At 41.5% G+C, this 24,490-nt stretch overlaps 1 protein-coding gene across 1 annotated transcript in view; it reads right to left on the minus strand.

Annotated features, from left to right (window-relative positions):
- Positions 1–24,490, minus strand: part of acss3 (acyl-CoA synthetase short chain family member 3) — a 68,724-nt gene that overhangs the window by 17,634 nt on the left and 26,600 nt on the right. Inside the window, exons 10-14 of the mRNA XM_089126622.1 lie at positions 22,990–23,085; positions 22,731–22,794; positions 21,250–21,331; positions 19,910–20,032; positions 19,722–19,821 (exon numbers count right to left, since the gene is read on the minus strand). Of these exons, the coding sequence (XP_088982748.1) occupies positions 19,722–19,821; positions 19,910–20,032; positions 21,250–21,331; positions 22,731–22,794; positions 22,990–23,085 (465 nt within the window). The remainder of the gene's footprint in view (positions 1–19,721; positions 19,822–19,909; positions 20,033–21,249; positions 21,332–22,730; positions 22,795–22,989; positions 23,086–24,490) is intronic.

Genomic DNA, 24,490 nt, shown 5'->3' on the forward strand with positions numbered 1-24,490 from the left:
CGTTTTTTTGGGGGGGGCGAAAAATTAAGTTTCCCCAATCTTCTCAAAACTCTGGATTCTGATAGAGGGTCATGAGACTTAGACCTGAGTGCAACAATGGAGGCTCTAGACCCTTCCAGAGCTGAGATATCGAAACTCAAAATTTCGACCAGAAAAAAAAACGACAGTGGTACCCCTTACGTTTTTTTTGGGGGGGCCAAAAATTAAGTTTCCCCAATCTTCTCAAAACTCTGGATTCTGATAGAGGGTCATGAGACTTAGAGCTGAGTGCAACAATGGAGGCTCTAGCCCCTTCCAGAGCTGAGATATGGAAACTCAAAAATTAGGCCCGAAAAAAAAACCACAGTGGTACCCCTTATGTTTTTTTTTTTTTTTGGGCCAAAAATTAAGTTTCCCCAATCTTCCCAAATTCTGATAGAGGGCCATGAGACTTAGACCTGAGTGCAAAAATGGAGGCTCTAGACCCTTCCAGAGCTGAGATATGGAAACTCAAAAATTAGGCCCGAAAAAAAAACGACAGTGGTACCCCTTACGTTTTTTTTTTTTGGGCGAAAAATTAAGTTTCCCCAATCTTCCCAAAACTCTGGATTCTGATAGAGATTCATGAGACTTAGAGCTGAGTGCAAAAATGGAGGCTCTAGCCCCTTCCAGAGCTGAGATATGGAAACTCAAAAATTCGGCCCGAAAAAAAAACGACAGTGGTACCCCTTATGTTTTTTTTTTTTTTGGGCCAAAAATTAAGTTTCCCCAATCTTCCCAAAACTCTGGATTCTGATAGAGGGTCATGAGACTTAGACCTGAGTGCAACAATGGAGGCTCTAGCCCCTTCCAGAGCTGAGATATGGAAACTCAAAAATTAGGCCCGAAAAAAAAAACGACAGTGTTACCCCTTACGTTTTTTTTGGGGGGGGGCCAAAAATTAAGTTTCCACAATCTTCTCAAAACTCTGGATTCTGATAGAGGGTCATGAGACTTAGAGCTGAGTGCAACAATGGAGGCTCTAGCCCCTTCCAGAGCTGAGATATGGAAACTCAAAAATTCGGCCCGAAAAAAAAACGACAGTGGTACCCCTTACGGTTTTTTTTTTTTGGGGGGAAAAATTAAGTTTCTCCAATCTTCCCAAAACTCTGGATTCTCATAGAGGGCCATGACACTTAGACCTGAGTGCAAAAATGGAGGTTCTAGACCCTTCCAGAGCTGAGATATGGAAACTCAAAAATTAGGCCCGAAAAAAAAACGACAGTGGTACCCCTTACGTTTTTTTTTTTTTGGCGAAAAAATAAGTTTCTCCAATCTTCTCAAAACTCTGGATTCTGATAGAGGGTCATGAGACTTAGAGCTGAGTGCAAAAATGGAGGCTCTAGCCCCTTCCAGAGCGGAGATATCGAAAATCTAAATTTCGACCAGAAAAAAAAACCACAGTGGTACCCCTTACGTTTTTTTTGGGGGGGGGCCAAAAATTAAGTTTCCCCAATCTTCTCAAAACTCTGGATTCTGATAGAGGGTCATGAGACTTAGAGCTGAGTGCAACAATGGAGGCTCTAGCCCCTTCCAGAGCTGAGATATGGAAACTCAAAAATTCGGCCCGAAAAAAAAACCACAGTGGTACCCCTTATGTTTTTTTTTTTTTTGGGCCAAAAATTAAGTTTCCCCAATCTTCCCAAAACTCTGGATTCTGATAGAGGGTCATGAGACTTAGACCTGAGTGCAAAAATGGAGGCTCTAGCCCCTTCCAGAGCTGAGATATGGAATCTCAAAAATTCGGCCCGAAAAAAAAAACGACAGTGTTACCCCTTACGTTTTTTTTGGGGGGGCGAAAAATTAAGTTTCCCCAATCTTCTCAAAACTCTGGATTCTGATAGAGGGTCATGAGACTTAGACCTGAGTGCAACAATGGAGGCTCTAGCCCCTTCCAGAGCTGAGATATGGAATCTCAAAAATTCGGCCCGAAAAAAAAACGACAGTGTTACCCCTTACGTTTTTTTTGGGGGGGCGAAAAATTAAGTTTCCCCAATCTTCTCAAAACTCTGGATTCTGATAGAGGGTCATGAGACTTAGACCTGAGTGCAACAATGGAGGCTCTAGCCCCTTTCAGAGCTGAGATATGGAAACTCAAAAATTCGGCCCGAAAAAAAAAACCACAGTGGTACCCCTTACGGTTTTTTTTTTTGGGGGGGAAAAATTAAGTTTCTCCAATCTTCCCAAAACTCTGGATTCTGATAGAGGGTCATGAGACTTAGAGCTGAGTGCAAAAATGGAGGCTCTAGCCCCTTCCAGAGCGGAGATATCGAAAATCTAAATTTCGACCAGAAAAAAAAACGACAGTGGTACCCCTTACGTTTTTTTGGGGGGGGGCCAAAAATTAAGTTTCCCCAATCTTCTCAAAACTCTGGATTCTGATAGAGGGTCATGAGACTTAGAGCTGAGTGCAACAATGGAGGCTCTAGCCCCTTCCAGAGCTGAGATATGGAAACTCAAAAATTCGGCCCGAAAAAAAAACGACAGTGGTACCCCTTATGTTTTTTGTTTTTTTTGGGCCAAAAATTAAGTTTCCCCAATCTTCCCAAAACTCTGGATTCTGATAGAGGGCCATGAGACTTAGACCTGAGTGCAAAAATGGAGGCTCTAGACCCTTCCAGAGCTGAGATATGGAAACTCAAAAATTAGGCCCGGAAAAAAAACGACAGTGGTACCCCTTACGTTTTTTTTTTTTTGGGCGAAAAATTAAGTTTCCCCAATCTTCCCAAAACTCTGGATTCTGATAGAGATTCATGAGACTTAGAGCTGAGTGCAAAAATGGAGGCTCTAGCCCCTTCCAGAGCTGAGATATGGAAACTCAAAAATTCGGCCCGAAAAAAAAACCACAGTGGTACCCCTTATGTTTTTTTTTTTTTTGGGCCAAAAATTAAGTTTCCCCAATCTTCCCAAAACTCTGGATTCTGATAGAGGGTCATGAGACTTAGACCTGAGTGCAACAATGGAGGCTCTAGCCCCTTCCAGAGCTGAGATATGGAAACTCAAAAATTAGGCCCGAAAAAAAAAACGACAGTGTTACCCCTTACGTTTCTTTTGGGGGGGGCCAAAAATTAAGTTTCCACAATCTTCTCAAAACTCTGGATTCTGATAGAGGGTCATGAGACTTAGAGCTGAGTGCAAAAATGGAGGCTCTAGCCCCTTCCAGAGCTGAGATATGGAATCTCAAAAATTCGGCCCGAAAAAAAAACGACAGTGTTACCCCTTACGTTTTTTTGGGGGGGGGCGAAAAATTAAGTTTCCACAATCTTCTCAAAACTCTGGATTCTGATAGAGGGTCATGAGACTTAGACCTGAGTGCAACAATGGAGGCTCTAGACCCTTCCAGAGCTGAGATATCGAAACTCAAAATTTCGACCAGAAAAAAAAACGACAGTGGTACCCCTTACGTTTTTTTTGGGGGGGCCAAAAATTAAGTTTCCCCAATCTTCTCAAAACTCTGGATTCTGATAGAGGGTCATGAGACTTAGACCTGAGTGCAACAATGGAGGCTCTAGCCCCTTCCAGAGCGGAGATATGGAATCTCAAAAATTAGGCCAGAAAAAAAACCGACAGTGTTACCCCTTACGTTTTTTTTGGGGGGGTGAAAAATTAAGTTTCTCCAATCTTCCCAAAACTCTGGATTCTCATAGAGGGCCATGAGACTTAGACCTGAGTGCAAAAATGGAGGCTCTAGACCCTTCCAGAGCTGAGATATGGAAACTCAAAAATTAGGCCCGAAAAAAAAACGACAGTGGTACCCCTTACGTTTTTTTTTTTTGGGCGAAAAATTAAGTTTCCCCAATCTTCCCAAAACTCTGGATTCTGATAGAGGGTCATGAGACTTAGAGCTGAGTGCAAAAATGGAGGCTCTAGCCCCTTCCAGAGCTGAGATATGGAAACTCAAAAATTCGGCCCCAAAAAAAAACGACAGTGGTACCCCTTACGTTTTTTTTTTTTTTGGCGAAAAAATAAGTTTCTCCAATCTTCTCAAAACTCTGGATTCTGATAGAGGGTCATGAGACTTAGAGCTGAGTGCAAAAATGGAGGCTCTAGCCCCTTCCAGAGCTGAGATATGGAAACTCAAAAATTCGGCCCGAAAAAAAAACGACAGTGGTACCCCTTACGTTTTTTTTTTTTTTTTGGGCGAAAAATTAAGTTTCTCCAATCTTCCCAAAACTCTGGATTCTGATAGAGGGCCATGAGACTTAGACCTGAGTGCAAAAATGGAGGCTCTAGACCCTTCCAGAGCTGAGATATGGAAACTCAAAAATTAGGCCCGAAAAAAAAACGACAGTGGTACCCCTTACGTTTTTTTTTTTTGGGCGAAAAATTAAGTTTCCCCAATCTTCCCAAAACTCTGGATTCTGATAGAGGGTCATGAGACTTAGAGCTGAGTGCAAAAATGGAGGCTCTAGACCCTTCCAGAGCTGAGATATGGAAACTCAAAAATTAGGCCCGAAAAAAAAAACGACAGTGGTACCCCTTACGTTTTTTTTTTTTGGGCGAAAAATTAAGTTTCCCCAATCTTCCCAAAACTCTGGATTCTGATAGAGGGTCATGAGACTTAGAGCTGAGTGCAAAAATGGAGGCTCTAGCCCCTTCCAGAGCTGAGATATGGAAACTCAAAAATTCGGCCCGAAAAAAAACGACAGTGGTACCCCTTACGTTTTTTTTGGGGGGGGGGCCAAAAATTAAGTTTCCCCAATCTTCTCAAAACTCTGGATTCTGATAGAGGGCCATGAGACTTAGACCTGAGTGCAAAAATGGAGGCTCTAGACCCTTCCAGAGCTGAGATATGGAAACTCAAAAATTAGGCCCGAAAAAAAAACGACAGTGGTACCCCTTACGTTTTTTTTTTTTGGGCGAAAAAATAAGTTTCTCCAATCTTCTCAAAACTCTGGATTCTGATAGAGGGTCATGAGACTTAGAGCTGAGTGCAAAAATGGAGGCTCTAGCCCCTTCCAGAGCGGAGATATCGAAAATCTAAATTTCGACCAGAAAAAAAAACGACAGTGGTACCCCTTACGTTTTTTTGGGGGGGGGGCAAAAATTAAGTTTCCCCAATCTTCTCAAAACTCTGGATTCTGATAGAGGGTCATGAGACTTAGAGCTGAGTGCAACAATGGAGGCTCTAGCCCCTTCCAGAGCTGAGATATGGAAACTCAAAAATTCGGCCCGAAAAAAAAACGACAGTGGTACCCCTTATGTTTTTTTTTTTTTGGGCCAAAAATTAAGTTTCCCCAATCTTCCCAAAACTCTGGATTCTGATAGAGGGTCATGAGACTTAGACCTGAGTGCAAAAATGGAGGCTCTAGCCCCTTCCAGAGCTGAGATATGGAATCTCAAAAATTCGGCCCGAAAAAAAAACGACAGTGTTACCCCTTACGTTTTTTTGGGGGGGGCGAAAAATTAAGTTTCCCCAATCTTCTCAAAACTCTGGATTCTGATAGAGGGTCATGAGACTTAGAGCTGAGTGCAACAATGGAGGCTCTAGCCCCTTCCAGAGCTGAGATATGGAAACTCAAAAATTCGGCCCGAAAAAAAAACCACAGTGGTACCCCTTACGTTTTTTTTTGGGGGGGGGGAAAATTAAGTTTCTCCAATCTTCCCAAAACTCTGGATTCTCATAGAGGGCCATGACACTTAGACCTGAGTGCAAAAATGGAGGCTCTAGCCCCTTCCAGAGCTGAGATATGGAATCTCAAAAATTCGGCCCGAAAAAAAAAACGACAGTGTTACCCCTTACGTTTTTTTGGGGGGGGCGAAAAATTAAGTTTCCCCAATCTTCTCAAAACTGTGGATTCTGATAGAGGGTCATGAGACTTAGACCTGAGTGCAACAATGGAGGCTCTAGACCCTTCCAGAGCTGAGATATCGAAACTCAAAATTTCGACCAGAAAAAAAAACGACAGTGGTACCCCTTACGTTTTTTTTGGGGGGGCCAAAAATTAAGTTTCCCCAATCTTCTCAAAACTCTGGATTCTGATAGAGGGTCATGAGACTTAGAGCTGAGTGCAACAATGGAGGCTCTAGCCCCTTCCAGAGCTGAGATATGGAAACTCAAAAATTAGGCCCGAAAAAAAAACCACAGTGGTACCCCTTATGTTTTTTTTTTTTTTTGGGCCAAAAATTAAGTTTCCCCAATCTTCCCAAATTCTGATAGAGGGCCATGAGACTTAGACCTGAGTGCAAAAATGGAGGCTCTAGACCCTTCCAGAGCTGAGATATGGAAACTCAAAAATTAGGCCCGAAAAAAAAACGACAGTGGTACCCCTTACGTTTTTTTTTTTTGGGCGAAAAATTAAGTTTCCCCAATCTTCCCAAAACTCTGGATTCTGATAGAGATTCATGAGACTTAGAGCTGAGTGCAAAAATGGAGGCTCTAGCCCCTTCCAGAGCTGAGATATGGAAACTCAAAAATTCGGCCCGAAAAAAAAACGACAGTGGTACCCCTTATGTTTTTTTTTTTTTTGGGCCAAAAATTAAGTTTCCCCAATCTTCCCAAAACTCTGGATTCTGATAGAGGGTCATGAGACTTAGACCTGAGTGCAACAATGGAGGCTCTAGCCCCTTCCAGAGCTGAGATATGGAAACTCAAAAATTAGGCCCGAAAAAAAAACGACAGTGGTACCCCTTACGTTTTTTTTTTTTTGGCGAAAAAATAAGTTTCTCCAATCTTCTCAAAACTCTGGATTCTGATAGAGGGTCATGAGACTTAGAGCTGAGTGCAAAAATGGAGGCTCTAGCCCCTTCCAGAGCGGAGATATCGAAAATCTAAATTTCGACCAGAAAAAAAAACGACAGTGGTACCCCTTACGTTTTTTTTGGGGGGGGGCCAAAAATTAAGTTTCCCCAATCTTCTCAAAACTCTGGATTCTGATAGAGGGTCATGAGACTTAGAGCTGAGTGCAACAATGGAGGCTCTAGCCCCTTCCAGAGCTGAGATATGGAAACTCAAAAATTCGGCCCGAAAAAAAAACCACAGTGGTACCCCTTATGTTTTTTTTTTTTTTTGGGCCAAAAATTAAGTTTCCCCAATCTTCCCAAAACTCTGGATTCTGATAGAGGGTCATGAGACTTAGACCTGAGTGCAAAAATGGAGGCTCTAGCCCCTTCCAGAGCTGAGATATGGAATCTCAAAAATTCGGCCCGAAAAAAAAAACGACAGTGTTACCCCTTACGTTTTTTTTGGGGGGGCGAAAAATTAAGTTTCCCCAATCTTCTCAAAACTCTGGATTCTGATAGAGGGTCATGAGACTTAGACCTGAGTGCAACAATGGAGGCTCTAGCCCCTTCCAGAGCTGAGATATGGAATCTCAAAAATTCGGCCCGAAAAAAAAACGACAGTGTTACCCCTTACGTTTTTTTTGGGGGGGCGAAAAATTAAGTTTCCCCAATCTTCTCAAAACTCTGGATTCTGATAGAGGGTCATGAGACTTAGACCTGAGTGCAACAATGGAGGCTCTAGCCCCTTTCAGAGCTGAGATATGGAAACTCAAAAATTCGGCCCGAAAAAAAAAACCACAGTGGTACCCCTTACGGTTTTTTTTTTTGGGGGGGAAAAATTAAGTTTCTCCAATCTTCCCAAAACTCTGGATTCTGATAGAGGGTCATGAGACTTAGAGCTGAGTGCAAAAATGGAGGCTCTAGCCCCTTCCAGAGCGGAGATATCGAAAATCTAAATTTCGACCAGAAAAAAAAACGACAGTGGTACCCCTTACGTTTTTTTGGGGGGGGGCCAAAAATTAAGTTTCCCCAATCTTCTCAAAACTCTGGATTCTGATAGAGGGTCATGAGACTTAGAGCTGAGTGCAACAATGGAGGCTCTAGCCCCTTCCAGAGCTGAGATATGGAAACTCAAAAATTCGGCCCGAAAAAAAAACGACAGTGGTACCCCTTATGTTTTTTGTTTTTTTTGGGCCAAAAATTAAGTTTCCCCAATCTTCCCAAAACTCTGGATTCTGATAGAGGGCCATGAGACTTAGACCTGAGTGCAAAAATGGAGGCTCTAGACCCTTCCAGAGCTGAGATATGGAAACTCAAAAATTAGGCCCGGAAAAAAAACGACAGTGGTACCCCTTACGTTTTTTTTTTTTTGGGCGAAAAATTAAGTTTCCCCAATCTTCCCAAAACTCTGGATTCTGATAGAGATTCATGAGACTTAGAGCTGAGTGCAAAAATGGAGGCTCTAGCCCCTTCCAGAGCTGAGATATGGAAACTCAAAAATTCGGCCCGAAAAAAAAACCACAGTGGTACCCCTTATGTTTTTTTTTTTTTTTGGGCCAAAAATTAAGTTTCCCCAATCTTCCCAAAACTCTGGATTCTGATAGAGGGTCATGAGACTTAGACCTGAGTGCAACAATGGAGGCTCTAGCCCCTTCCAGAGCTGAGATATGGAAACTCAAAAATTAGGCCCGAAAAAAAAAACGACAGTGTTACCCCTTACGTTTCTTTTGGGGGGGGCCAAAAATTAAGTTTCCACAATCTTCTCAAAACTCTGGATTCTGATAGAGGGTCATGAGACTTAGAGCTGAGTGCAAAAATGGAGGCTCTAGCCCCTTCCAGAGCTGAGATATGGAATCTCAAAAATTCGGCCCGAAAAAAAAACGACAGTGTTACCCCTTACGTTTTTTTGGGGGGGGGCGAAAAATTAAGTTTCCACAATCTTCTCAAAACTCTGGATTCTGATAGAGGGTCATGAGACTTAGACCTGAGTGCAACAATGGAGGCTCTAGACCCTTCCAGAGCTGAGATATCGAAACTCAAAATTTCGACCAGAAAAAAAAACGACAGTGGTACCCCTTACGTTTTTTTTGGGGGGGCCAAAAATTAAGTTTCCCCAATCTTCTCAAAACTCTGGATTCTGATAGAGGGTCATGAGACTTAGACCTGAGTGCAACAATGGAGGCTCTAGCCCCTTCCAGAGCGGAGATATGGAATCTCAAAAATTAGGCCAGAAAAAAAACCGACAGTGTTACCCCTTACGTTTTTTTTGGGGGGGTGAAAAATTAAGTTTCTCCAATCTTCCCAAAACTCTGGATTCTCATAGAGGGCCATGAGACTTAGACCTGAGTGCAAAAATGGAGGCTCTAGACCCTTCCAGAGCTGAGATATGGAAACTCAAAAATTAGGCCCGAAAAAAAAACGACAGTGGTACCCCTTACGTTTTTTTTTTTTGGGCGAAAAATTAAGTTTCCCCAATCTTCCCAAAACTCTGGATTCTGATAGAGGGTCATGAGACTTAGAGCTGAGTGCAAAAATGGAGGCTCTAGCCCCTTCCAGAGCTGAGATATGGAAACTCAAAAATTCGGCCCCAAAAAAAAACGACAGTGGTACCCCTTACGTTTTTTTTTTTTTTGGCGAAAAAATAAGTTTCTCCAATCTTCTCAAAACTCTGGATTCTGATAGAGGGTCATGAGACTTAGAGCTGAGTGCAAAAATGGAGGCTCTAGCCCCTTCCAGAGCTGAGATATGGAAACTCAAAAATTCGGCCCGAAAAAAAAACGACAGTGGTACCCCTTACGTTTTTTTTTTTTTTTGGGCGAAAAATTAAGTTTCTCCAATCTTCCCAAAACTCTGGATTCTGATAGAGGGCCATGAGACTTAGACCTGAGTGCAAAAATGGAGGCTCTAGACCCTTCCAGAGCTGAGATATGGAAACTCAAAAATTAGGCCCGAAAAAAAAACGACAGTGGTACCCCTTACGTTTTTTTTTTTTGGGCGAAAAATTAAGTTTCCCCAATCTTCCCAAAACTCTGGATTCTGATAGAGGGTCATGAGACTTAGAGCTGAGTGCAAAAATGGAGGCTCTAGACCCTTCCAGAGCTGAGATATGGAAACTCAAAAATTAGGCCCGAAAAAAAAACGACAGTGGTACCCCTTACGTTTTTTTTTTTTTGGGCGAAAAATTAAGTTTCCCCAATCTTCCCAAAACTCTGGATTCTGATAGAGGGTCATGAGACTTAGAGCTGAGTGCAAAAATGGAGGCTCTAGCCCCTTCCAGAGCTGAGATATGGAAACTCAAAAATTCGGCCCGAAAAAAAACGACAGTGGTACCCCTTACGTTTTTTTTGGGGGGGGGGCCAAAAATTAAGTTTCCCCAATCTTCTCAAAACTCTGGATTCTGATAGAGGGCCATGAGACTTAGACCTGAGTGCAAAAATGGAGGCTCTAGACCCTTCCAGAGCTGAGATATGGAAACTCAAAAATTAGGCCCGAAAAAAAAACGACAGTGGTACCCCTTACGTTTTTTTTTTTTGGGCGAAAAAATAAGTTTCTCCAATCTTCTCAAAACTCTGGATTCTGATAGAGGGTCATGAGACTTAGAGCTGAGTGCAAAAATGGAGGCTCTAGCCCCTTCCAGAGCGGAGATATCGAAAATCTAAATTTCGACCAGAAAAAAAAACGACAGTGGTACCCCTTACGTTTTTTTGGGGGGGGGGCAAAAATTAAGTTTCCCCAATCTTCTCAAAACTCTGGATTCTGATAGAGGGTCATGAGACTTAGAGCTGAGTGCAACAATGGAGGCTCTAGCCCCTTCCAGAGCTGAGATATGGAAACTCAAAAATTCGGCCCGAAAAAAAAACGACAGTGGTACCCCTTATGTTTTTTTTTTTTTGGGCCAAAAATTAAGTTTCCCCAATCTTCCCAAAACTCTGGATTCTGATAGAGGGTCATGAGACTTAGACCTGAGTGCAAAAATGGAGGCTCTAGCCCCTTCCAGAGCTGAGATATGGAATCTCAAAAATTCGGCCCGAAAAAAAAACGACAGTGTTACCCCTTACGTTTTTTTGGGGGGGGCGAAAAATTAAGTTTCCCCAATCTTCTCAAAACTCTGGATTCTGATAGAGGGTCATGAGACTTAGAGCTGAGTGCAACAATGGAGGCTCTAGCCCCTTCCAGAGCTGAGATATGGAAACTCAAAAATTCGGCCCGAAAAAAAAACCACAGTGGTACCCCTTACGTTTTTTTTTTGGGGGGGGGGGGAATTAAGTTTCTCCAATCTTCCCAAAACTCTGGATTCTCATAGAGGGCCATGACACTTAGACCTGAGTGCAAAAATGGAGGCTCTAGCCCCTTCCAGAGCTGAGATATGGAATCTCAAAAATTCGGCCCGAAAAAAAAAACGACAGTGTTACCCCTTACGTTTTTTTGGGGGGGGCGAAAAATTAAGTTTCCCCAATCTTCTCAAAACTCTGGATTCTGATAGAGGGTCATGAGACTTAGACCTGAGTGCAACAATGGAGGCTCTAGACCCTTCCAGAGCTGAGATATCGAAACTCAAAATTTCGACCAGAAAAAAAAACGACAGTGGTACCCCTTACGTTTTTTTTGGGGGGGCCAAAAATTAAGTTTCCCCAATCTTCTCAAAACTCTGGATTCTGATAGAGGGTCATGAGACTTAGAGCTGAGTGCAACAATGGAGGCTCTAGCCCCTTCCAGAGCTGAGATATGGAAACTCAAAAATTAGGCCCGAAAAAAAAACCACAGTGGTACCCCTTATGTTTTTTTTTTTTTTTGGGCCAAAAATTAAGTTTCCCCAATCTTCCCAAATTCTGATAGAGGGCCATGAGACTTAGACCTGAGTGCAAAAATGGAGGCTCTAGACCCTTCCAGAGCTGAGATATGGAAACTCAAAAATTAGGCCCGAAAAAAAAACGACAGTGGTACCCCTTACGTTTTTTTTTTTTGGGCGAAAAATTAAGTTTCCCCAATCTTCCCAAAACTCTGGATTCTGATAGAGATTCATGAGACTTAGAGCTGAGTGCAAAAATGGAGGCTCTAGCCCCTTCCAGAGCTGAGATATGGAAACTCAAAAATTCGGCCCGAAAAAAAAACGACAGTGGTACCCCTTATGTTTTTTTTTTTTTTGGGCCAAAAATTAAGTTTCCCCAATCTTCCCAAAACTCTGGATTCTGATAGAGGGTCATGAGACTTAGACCTGAGTGCAACAATGGAGGCTCTAGCCCCTTCCAGAGCTGAGATATGGAAACTCAAAAATTAGGCCCGAAAAAAAAAACGACAGTGTTACCCCTTACGTTTTTTTTGGGGGGGGGCCAAAAATTAAGTTTCCACAATCTTCTCAAAACTCTGGATTCTGATAGAGGGTCATGAGACTTAGAGCTGAGTGCAACAATGGAGGCTCTAGCCCCTTCCAGAGCTGAGATATGGAAACTCAAAAATTCGGCCCGAAAAAAAAACGACAGTGGTACCCCTTACGGTTTTTTTTTTTTGGGGGGAAAAATTAAGTTTCTCCAATCTTCCCAAAACTCTGGATTCTCATAGAGGGCCATGACACTTAGACCTGAGTGCAAAAATGGAGGTTCTAGACCCTTCCAGAGCTGAGATATGGAAACTCAAAAATTAGGCCCGAAAAAAAAACGACAGTGGTACCCCTTACGTTTTTTTTTTTTTTGGCGAAAAAATAAGTTTCTCCAATCTTCTCAAAACTCTGGATTCTGATAGAGGGTCATGAGACTTAGAGCTGAGTGCAAAAATGGAGGCTCTAGCCCCTTCCAGAGCGGAGATATCGAAAATCTAAATTTCGACCAGAAAAAAAAACCACAGTGGTACCCCTTACGTTTTTTTTGGGGGGGGGCCAAAAATTAAGTTTCCCCAATCTTCTCAAAACTCTGGATTCTGATAGAGGGTCATGAGACTTAGAGCTGAGTGCAACAATGGAGGCTCTAGCCCCTTCCAGAGCTGAGATATGGAAACTCAAAAATTCGGCCCGAAAAAAAAACCACAGTGGTACCCCTTATGTTTTTTTTTTTTTTGGGCCAAAAATTAAGTTTCCCCAATCTTCCCAAAACTCTGGATTCTGATAGAGGGTCATGAGACTTAGACCTGAGTGCAAAAATGGAGGCTCTAGCCCCTTCCAGAGCTGAGATATGGAATCTCAAAAATTCGGCCCGAAAAAAAAAACGACAGTGTTACCCCTTACGTTTTTTTTGGGGGGGCGAAAAATTAAGTTTCCCCAATCTTCTCAAAACTCTGGATTCTGATAGAGGGTCATGAGACTTAGACCTGAGTGCAACAATGGAGGCTCTAGCCCCTTCCAGAGCTGAGATATGGAATCTCAAAAATTCGGCCCGAAAAAAAAACGACAGTGTTACCCCTTACGTTTTTTTTGGGGGGGCGAAAAATTAAGTTTCCCCAATCTTCTCAAAACTCTGGATTCTGATAGAGGGTCATGAGACTTAGACCTGAGTGCAACAATGGAGGCTCTAGCCCCTTTCAGAGCTGAGATATGGAAACTCAAAAATTCGGCCCGAAAAAAAAAACCACAGTGGTACCCCTTACGGTTTTTTTTTTTGGGGGGGAAAAATTAAGTTTCTCCAATCTTCCCAAAACTCTGGATTCTGATAGAGGGTCATGAGACTTAGAGCTGAGTGCAAAAATGGAGGCTCTAGCCCCTTCCAGAGCGGAGATATCGAAAATCTAAATTTCGACCAGAAAAAAAAACGACAGTGGTACCCCTTACGTTTTTTTGGGGGGGGGCCAAAAATTAAGTTTCCCCAATCTTCTCAAAACTCTGGATTCTGATAGAGGGTCATGAGACTTAGAGCTGAGTGCAACAATGGAGGCTCTAGCCCCTTCCAGAGCTGAGATATGGAAACTCAAAAATTCGGCCCGAAAAAAAAACGACAGTGGTACCCCTTATGTTTTTTGTTTTTTTTGGGCCAAAAATTAAGTTTCCCCAATCTTCCCAAAACTCTGGATTCTGATAGAGGGCCATGAGACTTAGACCTGAGTGCAAAAATGGAGGCTCTAGACCCTTCCAGAGCTGAGATATGGAAACTCAAAAATTAGGCCCGGAAAAAAAACGACAGTGGTACCCCTTACGTTTTTTTTTTTTTGGGCGAAAAATTAAGTTTCCCCAATCTTCCCAAAACTCTGGATTCTGATAGAGATTCATGAGACTTAGAGCTGAGTGCAAAAATGGAGGCTCTAGCCCCTTCCAGAGCTGAGATATGGAAACTCAAAAATTCGGCCCGAAAAAAAAAACACAGTGGTACCCCTTATGTTTTTTTTTTTTTTGGGCCAAAAATTAAGTTTCCCCAATCTTCCCAAAACTCTGGATTCTGATAGAGGGTCATGAGACTTAGACCTGAGTGCAACAATGGAGGCTCTAGCCCCTTCCAGAGCTGAGATATGGAAACTCAAAAATTAGGCCCGAAAAAAAAAACGACAGTGTTACCCCTTACGTTTTTTTGGGGGGGGGCCAAAAATTAAGTTTCCACAATCTTCTCAAAACTCTGGATTCTGATAGAGGGTCATGAGACTTAGAGCTGAGTGCAAAAATGGAGGCTCTAGCCCCTTCCAGAGCTGAGATATGGAATCTCAAAAATTCGGCCCGAAAAAAAAACGACAGTGTTACCCCTTACGTTTTTTTTGGGGGGGGGGGCGAAAAATTAAGTTTCCCCAATCTTCTCAAAACTCTGGATTCTGATAGAGGGTCATGAGACTTAGAGCTGAGTGCAACAATGGAGGCTCTAGCCCCTTCCAGAGCTGAGATATGGAAACTCAAAAATTCGGCCCGAAAAAAAACGACAGTGGTACCCCTTACGTTTTTTTTTGGGGGGGGCCAAAAATTAAGTTTCCCCAATCTTCTCAAAACTCTGGATTCTGATAGAGGGCCATGAGACTTAGACCTGAGTGCAAAAATGGAGGCTCTAGACCCTTCCAGAGCTGAGATATGGAAACTCAAAAATTAGGCCCGAAAAAAAACCGACAGTGGTACCCCTTACGTTTTTTTTTTTTGGCGAAAAAATAAGTTTCTCCAATCTTCTCAAAACTCTGGATTCTGATAGAGGGTCATGAGACTTAGAGCTGAGTGCAAAAATGGAGGCTCTAGCCCCTTCCAGAGCTGAGATATGGAAACTCAAAAATTCGGCCCGAAAAAAAAACGACAGTGGTACCCCTTACGTTTTTTTGGGGGGGGGCCAAAAATTAAGTTTCCCCAATCTTCTCAAAACTCTGGATTCTGATAGAGGGTCATGAGACTTAGAGCTGAGTGCAACAATGGAGGCTCTAGCCCCTTCCAGAGCTGAGATATGGAAACTCAAAAATTCGGCCCGAAAAAAAAAACGACAGTGGTACCCCTTACGTTTTTTTTTTTTGGGGGGAAAAATTAAGTTTCTCCAATCTTCCCAAAACTCTGGATTCTCATAGAGGGCCATGACACTTAGACCTGAGTGCAAAAATGGAGGCTCTAGACCCTTCCAGAGCTGAGATATGGAAACTCAAAAATTAGGCCCGAAAAAAAAACGACAGTGGTACCCCTTACGTTTTTTTTTTTTTTTGGCGAAAAAATAAGTTTCTCCAATCTTCTCAAAACTCTGGATTCTGATAGAGGGTCATGAGACTTAGAGCTGAGTGCAAAAATGGAGGCTCTAGCCCCTTCCAGAGCGGAGATATCGAAAATCTAAATTTCGACCAGAAAAAAAAACGACAGTGGTACCCCTTACGTTTTTTGGGGGGGGGGCCAAAAATTAAGTTTCCCCAATCTTCTCAAAACTCTGGATTCTGATAGAGGGTCATGAGACTTAGAGCTGAGTGCAACAATGGAGGCTCTAGCCCCTTCCAGAGCTGAGATATGGAAACTCAAAAATTAGGCCCGAAAAAAAAACGACAGTGGTACCCCTTACGTTTTTTTTTTTTGGGCGAAAAATTAAGTTTCCCCAATCTTCCCAAAACTCTGGATTCTGATAGAGGGCCATGAGACTTAGACCTGAGTGCAACAATGGAGGCTCTAGACCCTTCCAGAGCTGAGATATGGAAACTCAAAAATTAGGCCCGAAAAAAAAACGACAGTGGTACCCCTTACGTTTTTTTTTTTTGGGCGAAAAATTAAGTTTCCCCAATCTTCCCAAAACTCTGGATTCTGATAGAGATTCATGAGACTTAGAGCTGAGTGCAAAAATGGAGGCTCTAGCCCCTTCCAGAGCTGAGATATGGAAACTCAAAAATTCGGCCCGAAAAAAAAACGACAGTGGTACCCCTTATGTTTTTTTTTTTTTTTGGGCCAAAAATTAAGTTTCCCCAATCTTCCCAAAACTCTGGATTCTGATAGAGGGTCATGAGACTTAGACCTGAGTGCAACAATGGAGGCTCTAGCCCCTTCCAGAGCTGAGATATGGAAACTCAAAAATTAGGCCCGAAAAAAAAAACGACAGTGTTACCCCTTACGTTTTTTTTGGGGGGGGCCAAAAATTAAGTTTCCACAATCTTCTCAAAACTCTGGATTCTGATAGAGGGTCATGAGACTTAGAGCTGAGTGCAACAATGGAGGCTCTAGCCCCTTCCAGAGCTGAGATATGGAATCTCAAAAATTCGGCCCGAAAAAAAAACGACAGTGTTACCCCTTACGTTTTTTTTGGGGGGGGGCGAAAAATTAAGTTTCCCCAATCTTCTCAAAACTCTGGATTCTGATAGAGGGCCATGAGACTTAGACCTGAGTGCAACAATGGAGGCTCTAGCCCCTTCCAGAGCGGAGATATCGAAACTCAAAATTTCGACCAGAAAAAAAAACGACAGTGTTACCCCTTACGTTTTTTATTTTTTTTTTTGGGGTGAAAAATTAAGTATCCCCAATCTTCTCAAAACTCTGGATTCTGATAGAGGGTCATGAGACTTAGACCTGAGTGCAAAAATGGAGGCTCTAGACCCTTCCAGAGCTGAGATATGGAAACTCAAAAATTAGGCCCGAAAAAAAAACGACAGTGGTACCCCTTACGTTTTTTTTTTTTGGGGTGAAAAATTAAGTTTCTCCAATCTTCCCAAAACTCTGGATTCTGATAGAGGGCCATGAGACTTAGACCTGAGTGCAAAAATGGAGGCTCTAGACCCTTCCAGAGCTGAGATATGGAAACTCAAAAATTAGGCCCGAAAAAAAAACGACAGTGGTACCCCTTACGTTTTTTTTTTTTGGGCGAAAAATTAAGTTTCCCCAATCTTCCCAAAACTCTGGATTCTGATAGAGGGTCATGAGACTTAGACCTGAGTGCAAAAATGGAGGCTCTAGCCCCTTCCAGAGCTGAGATATGGAATCTCAAAAATTCGGCCCGAAAAAAAAACGACAGTGTTACCCCTTACGTTTTTTTTTGGGGGGGGGCGAAAAATTAAGTTTCCCCAATCTTCTCAAAACTCTGGATTCTGATAGAGGGCCATGAGACTTAGACCTGAGTGCAACAATGGAGGCTCTAGCCCCTTCCAGAGCGGAGATATCGAAACTCAAAATTTCGACCAGAAAAAAAAACGACAGTGTTACCCCTTACGTTTTTTTTTTTTTTTTTGGGGGGTGAAAAATTAAGTATCCCCAATCTTCTCAAAACTCTGGATTCTGATAGAGGGCCATGAGACTTAGACCTGAGTGCAAAAATTGAGGCTCTAGACCCTTCCAGAGCTGAGATATCGAAACTCGAAATTTCGACCCGAAAAAAAAAAACGACAGTGGTACATGTTACAAAAGCTTTCCAACAAACTGTTTTCAACATGGATAATAATCATAAATGTTTCTTGAGCATCATAGTATTATAATTTCTGTAAGATCATGTGACACTGAAGACTGGAGTAATGATGCCGTAAATTCAGCTTTGATCACAGAAATAAATTACACTTCACTATATAATCACATAGAAAACCCCTGTTTTAAATTGCCAAAATATTCACAATATTACTGTTTTTTTATCAAATAATTGTAGTCTTGGTGAGCAGAAGAGACTTCTTTTAAAAACATAAAATATCTTACCGATCTAAAACTTATATATATATATATATATATATATATATATATATATATATACACACCGTATTTTCCGCACTACAAGGCGCATAACATACTGCAGTCACACGTTTGACTGGGTTTGCGTTATGCATCCACTAGATGTGCTATAGGCTAAAGGGAACGTCACGAGTGCGCGGCGCTGGAGGTGAGGCGTTTATTTAGTCACTTACATTCGCAGCCTGACTCATACGAGCATTCATGTGCGGCGGCTCACTGACAGCAACAGCTGGCTGTTTTGAATGAGACGACCCGGTTACTGTGAACGGAGAGCGCTTTATGAACATTCTGTGACCCACGGGCAGCGCCGGGGACAGTGTGTCTGTTCGTGTGTCTGTTAAGAGTGAGCGCTCATGAACGGACACGTTACTTACAAACAGGGGTGATTCTAGGATTTTCCTTTTAGGGGGGGTTAAGCCCCCAATGAGGGTATTTTTATAAGCTAAAAGTTTAATTTAAGGTCTAATGCTCACTTTCATTACCATGCAATTGCAGGGTTTTAGAATCACCGTAGTCCTGAATTTGAGTTGTGTTAGCCAGGGGGGTTCGAGTTCCAAATTTTTTCATTCTCTGAACTATTATGTGCATTTTAAGATGTTTTGAAGGCACATTTTTTTGGGATAAAACCATGTCAGTGGCCAGCTGATTATTTTTCTCTCCTCATCAGAATCACACTCTTTTTCTCTTTGTTTTTCTCTTGCCCTGTCTCTTCCCCTCCTACAGTTGAGCTTTGACTGGTAATAGGCTTTTTATTTTTGTCTGACAGTGAAGAAAGTAAACATAGGGTCAACTGGTTGATTTTGCCTATGAATCATTTTCTCAGACGTGTTCATTTATTCTATTTTCAATATGTACACATTCATTATTAATCCTGTACCTAACATAAAAACGGCTTTGTTAATGTTTCTTGTCCACTCACAATGACAGTAAAACAAATCATTACATTAGGCTGACGTTACAAGCCTAATTTCAGCTCAAAAGGGCAAAATTAGACAAAACTACGTATATTACTTTTCCTGATTATTTTTTGTCATTCCTTTAATATGTATGACCTCAAAAAACTGTCAAATATATAACATTATAAGTAACTATACGTTTTTAGCTACTTACATCTTATCTCGCACTTGCCCGTGCACTGAAGCGTCGTGTCGTGCTGCTAAAATTCGCGCTCAGTCTGTGAATGTAAAGCCCGCCTACATTGATTTGATTGCTCATCTCAAATATTCTGACATTGACGAGCGGTGACAGACCAATGGGCTCAGATGAACACACACATAATTTCCTCTCTTTTTGACGCGCTCTCTGCTCAGCGCCACTGCGGATTTAAGATGAAAAACGCGCTGAATCGGATGAAAACAAGACTGAAGCGAACACGAATTTGTGTAGCATATTAATCCCTCATTTTTAGGGGGGGCTAGGCATAAAGTTAGAAGGGCCTAAAAAGGGCCTAGTGACCAGAAGCGCCGTGCCACACCAGGTCTAGGACAACTCCAGGTATCGCACACTTTTTACATGTAAATGGCGCTCTGTGGCGCAGCAGGATTCTGAACACGGTCCTGAGCCGTTGCTGGGCGCCGCGGACGGACGCCGAATGGCGCCGCCGGTGTGTGTACACTCATTGAGAATAATGTGTTCCAATTTTAAAGATGTGGCGCTGCGCTACGCGGTGCTGAGCTTCTCGTCCGGTGTGTGACCTCCTTAAGATGGACAGGAGCACGAGTTCGCGGGTGAATTTAACGCAGGAGCGTTGTTAACCAATTGATCCATATATAAGGAAATTGAGAAAATTAAAGGCTTTTAAGTGCGCCTTATAGTACGGAAAATACGGTATATATACTGTATATATATATATATATATATATATATATATATATTATTACCTTTTTTTATTATTATTATCTATCTTTCCTTCATTTCTCACCATTTCCGAGCACACACAAAGCCAGAGGCACATGTCCCTTCAGGGAGTCCTCCAGCCCCACCACAGCACAGTCCACCACGGCAGGGTGCAGCAGGACGGACTGAAGGACACACACATAATATATGGTTTGTTAGTATGCCAACAACAAAGATGCTTGTGGTTGTTATTATTTGTGTCATGAGTGAGACCTCTTCGAGGGCACCGGTGGACAGCCTGTGACCCGCCACGTTGATGACGTCGTCGGACCGAGACATGATGTACAAGAAGCCCTCCTCGTCCACAAACCCTGCGTCCATGGTGTCGTAGTAACCCTGAGAGGAAGTACAATAAAAATACTTTTCAATCAAAAAAATACTAACACACATTCATGACTGGTATACGTAATATTTCTTTGAGCTGCTGGATGGCGCTGCACCCCATAAAAGCACACATCGCAGCATGCCATGCCGTTCTCAGTCTCAGATCAATCCAATTTGCTTCTTTCTACAATAGCTGTTTCGTGACGTGCCAGTGATGTCTATTCAAGTATAAACACCCATATGCAAAGACATTTTAACATTATACTACAACAATGGAATATAAAGCCTACTTATAAAGCGTTGAAATTCTACTAGTGTACTTCTGTCTGGTTCTTATATTCAGTACCAACAAAAACGTCAATAAAATGCCTCATATACCAGCTTCAAAACTTAACTTCTCTTACTTTGTGCATGTCATAAGGATCACTTTTATTTCACGTTTTGGGCCTTTTGCGTCCTTTTTAAAGCCTCAAAGTATCAGTTCCACTTCCATGGTAAACATAGCAGTACTTCATTCAAAAAAACATCAAATACATCTTTTACACCTTTCATCACAATCAGCGTGTGGATTGAATGCAGCCAGCCGCTGCTGTAACGATCAAAAGCGCGTGCTGAGCGCCATCCTGTGTTGAGATTATGACTGTCCTGCCTGATTATTATCAAAAGAAATGGATATAGACATTCTAATCAAACTGCGCGTAACAGTCTCGCCCTCGGCAAGCCCACAGATGCTAGGGCGACTTCCTAAAGTTGGGTATGCGGCTTTCGCGTTACGAGCACTCAAAACTAATCGCTCAACTCCAGCCTTCTCAGATCCTGATTGAGACACATTGCATCAATTGACATTCATTACATATTCTGTCCAAGACAAAATTCACAATTGCATATTACACACATACAAAAATTCTACAGACACAAACCACAATTATTTGCATATTTTCTGAATTTCTTCATTATGGTGTACGCCGGATAAACCTCCTAATCCGCATATAAAAACATAATCTGTGTCTGCTCATTTTACACGTCAGTCCCTTACTGTCTGTCTGAATGGGTCTGTCTGGATTTTGCCCACAATAACTGGACCAAATGTAACTGCAAGTCCAAAGTCTGCCTATGCTGGTGATACAAAGTGCTCCTTTCAAACTACTGCATGAAAAATAAAGAAAGATGCATGCATGTCACAGTAGAGCAGATGGTGAATATATGCGTGTGTACAGCTGAATGCTTACAGGGAACTTGGTGAAGTACACCTTCTTAAACAGCGTCTGATTCTGCCAGAGACTGAGAGCCGCCCCGGGAGGCAGAGGAAGCCTGTCGAGAGAAGAAAGAGAAAAAAATGTCAACACGTGACCTTGCTTCAAGAAATACGATGTTTTCAACCTTTCAGAAAATGCTTTCAAGTATAAATATGAATGACGATATTCACAGCAAACAGATTCTGTCATGATTCTCTCACCCTCACGTTATTCCAAACTTTTACGCAGAGCATACAAGATGATATTTTGACGAATGTTTTGGTGTTACTCAATAACTAAACTGTTTGGTTACCAACGTACTTGCCAAAAAAGAAATTTTTTTTACTTATTCCTCTTTTTATATATATATATATGACCCTTGATGGCCACATAAATCAAAATACTTAATAAAGAAAAGGTATGTGCGACTCCTGAAACTGTTTATGTATCGTCTTGTTTTATAAAACACAATTTCCTTTTAATCTGACTTTCTATCCGTCTGGCTTTCAAACAAACACGCTTTTGATTAATGTCAAATCTACCGGAGAACAAAAATGACAACACAAACGTGCGAGATTAGTTCCCTCTGCGGCGTGCGAGGACAGGCGCGTCGCCAGACTTAGACGTGGGTTGCACCTGAAGAGGGTTTGAAAGAACACACCAAATGCTCTTTTCTAAGCAGACGGTGTGAGACGAGACTCCATTAGACATTCTGCTCAGACTCGGCCTTAATGTCCTCGTACAAAGACTGAGATGATAAAGTGAGATCTGTGATCAAAAGATTCTCGTCAGCTTTGGCTTTGTGTCATTAAATCTTTTATTGTGTGGGGAAGATGAGTGAACACTGAAGTGGAAAGCACAGAAAAGAAGACTAATTTTGTGAAGATCAAACAAAGAGGTTGGGCTGTCATCTTAAGGACACCTGGATGGGCATTGGACCTGTCAAAATATGACTGGCTGTCTATAACGCCTCATATCATTGAACAGATACTCGTATTGATCTTTTTATTATTATTATTATTGTGTATTTCATACAGTTTCACTAATGAAGAAGCTCTGAAATCAGCATTGTTTGGTAACACATTTCACAGGTTTCTTTATGACCTTTTCATCTAAAGGCATACACTTTAGACGTTTAAACATTTAAAAATTACTTCAATATAAACATAAATTGTACTGTAACTATTTTACCAACAAAGAATAATTGGAAAAGGAAAAATCATCCCAGGATGCACTTCCATTTGTAATATTCTCCTGCGTATTTTATCATTTATACCTGTATATATAAAATATATGTTTTTGAAAAAAGTCCCTTATGAGTAAGTAAAAACATAATGCAAAACTCGTTTCTATTTAAATATATATATATACACACAGTATAGATAGATAGATACAAGCCATTCCCACAAGCTATTCCCTTCTGTCCCCTTCTCAATCGATAAAAATAAAACAATGAAAGGATTCAAATAACTCACTTTACCACAATATTTCCCAGAGTCCTTGGTTTCACCTGTTGCATATCATCATCAATCACTGTCACTATGAGACAAAGATAAAGAAAGTGCTTTGGTCATTTATTGAATTATCTAGCTATTACAAGCTCAAACATCTATCAAAAGGAGCTCTGAGACATAATCGCTCATCGATTGACATCAAAGAGTTTGTGATAAACAAATGATCAGCCTCACACGTGTCACGTGAAGAGTGCCAAAGGACAATGTAGAGGGATCTCACCGTCGTATCCAGGCACGGCTTTACCGGCTGTACCGGCAGGGGGAGCGAGTGAGCAGCCCAGACCCACACAGGACGCAGTGATGGAGGAGCCGCTTTCTACAACAGACAAAGATGAAAGCTGCATAAGAAGGTCATTCAGGAGGACTCGTGTCACAAACAAAAGCTCATTAACATATCACCACAGATATTTGCACATCAGTGACTTTTCATCGTTCGGCAACTTTGAAAGGGTCTTGCTGCTTGTTCCTAATCAGAGGAAAGGGCATTAACCCATCTATAGAAAAGGTACTTAAAGGTACTGCGACGGCTTTAATTCTAAAGGTATGAGAGGGTAGGTAATAGTAACTACATTCAGACTGTTGCGTATGAAAAACTGAGTGACCTGTATATTGGCCAGCACTCGTAACATGTTTCATCTGCGTTTGTTAGGTCGAGGAATGTCTGAGATGGAAAAGACCCTCGCTGAGCTAGCTGCCATTTAAGGCGTCATGAAATGGAAATTATTAATCTTTTAATAGCAATAATAATCATCACACTTATAAATGCATCTTATTATGAAGTTATTGTGAGTTATTGTTCACTAAAACTGTAACTATTACAAATAATAAAGCTGAAATGAAATAAAATATCACATCAAAAAACTTTGTTTACAAAAAGTTTTATCGACTAACTGAAATAAGTTGAAGTACTAAAATGATTACAACTACAATAAAAATACAGCTAAATACAAATATTACATAAACCTAATTCAAATTATTCACAAAACAGTATTTGTGACTCGAGTTACAGGAGTAAACACGTCCTCATTGTCCACGAAAAGTATCCATAAACTACAACATCGCATTCGTATCAACAACTGTTGGATTACAACAAGTCTGCACCTTACTTTCTTTCCATAATCAGCTTCTGCGGATGTACGTCACGATACAGAATCTGTCACTACTTCCGTTACATAAAGTTACTTACTTCAGCAGTTCCCTCAAATAACAAATCCACAGGCACAGACACTTCAAGGAAACGCATCACCCCCTTGAGTACTGGGTACGGGTGTAACGATACGCTCGTGTCACGATTCGATAGATATCACGATACTGAACTCACGATACGATATTATTGCGATACTCCAAGACATATGGTAAAAGATTAACAAAAAATGTACTAACTTAGATATTACATTGTGGGTTTAAATGAATATGTTTGGAATAGGTGCTTGTAACCCAAGGACAATGCTGACACCACAATAACAATATTCATGATTCTGAAGCTCAAATTACACAATTATTTTACCTTTTCTGACTACATTTATTGAAAATCATGTCAGCCACTTTTTACTGGTAACATCAGACATTTGGCATTATCAGGACCCACAAATATTCCCCCATTGCATTATTCTACATTATATATAGTTGAATGTAGTACTGACACTAAAACTCTGGAAAAAGTCATTTTTTTCTCACAGTAATCTTTATTTTGCGGGGACTATCCACGATACGCATCGTTG

Source organism: Pimephales promelas, chromosome 24 (assembly GCF_988280905.1).
Source record: "Pimephales promelas chromosome 24, fPimPro1.hap1.1, whole genome shotgun sequence".
Classification (NCBI taxonomy): Eukaryota; Metazoa; Chordata; class Actinopteri; order Cypriniformes; family Leuciscidae; genus Pimephales; species Pimephales promelas.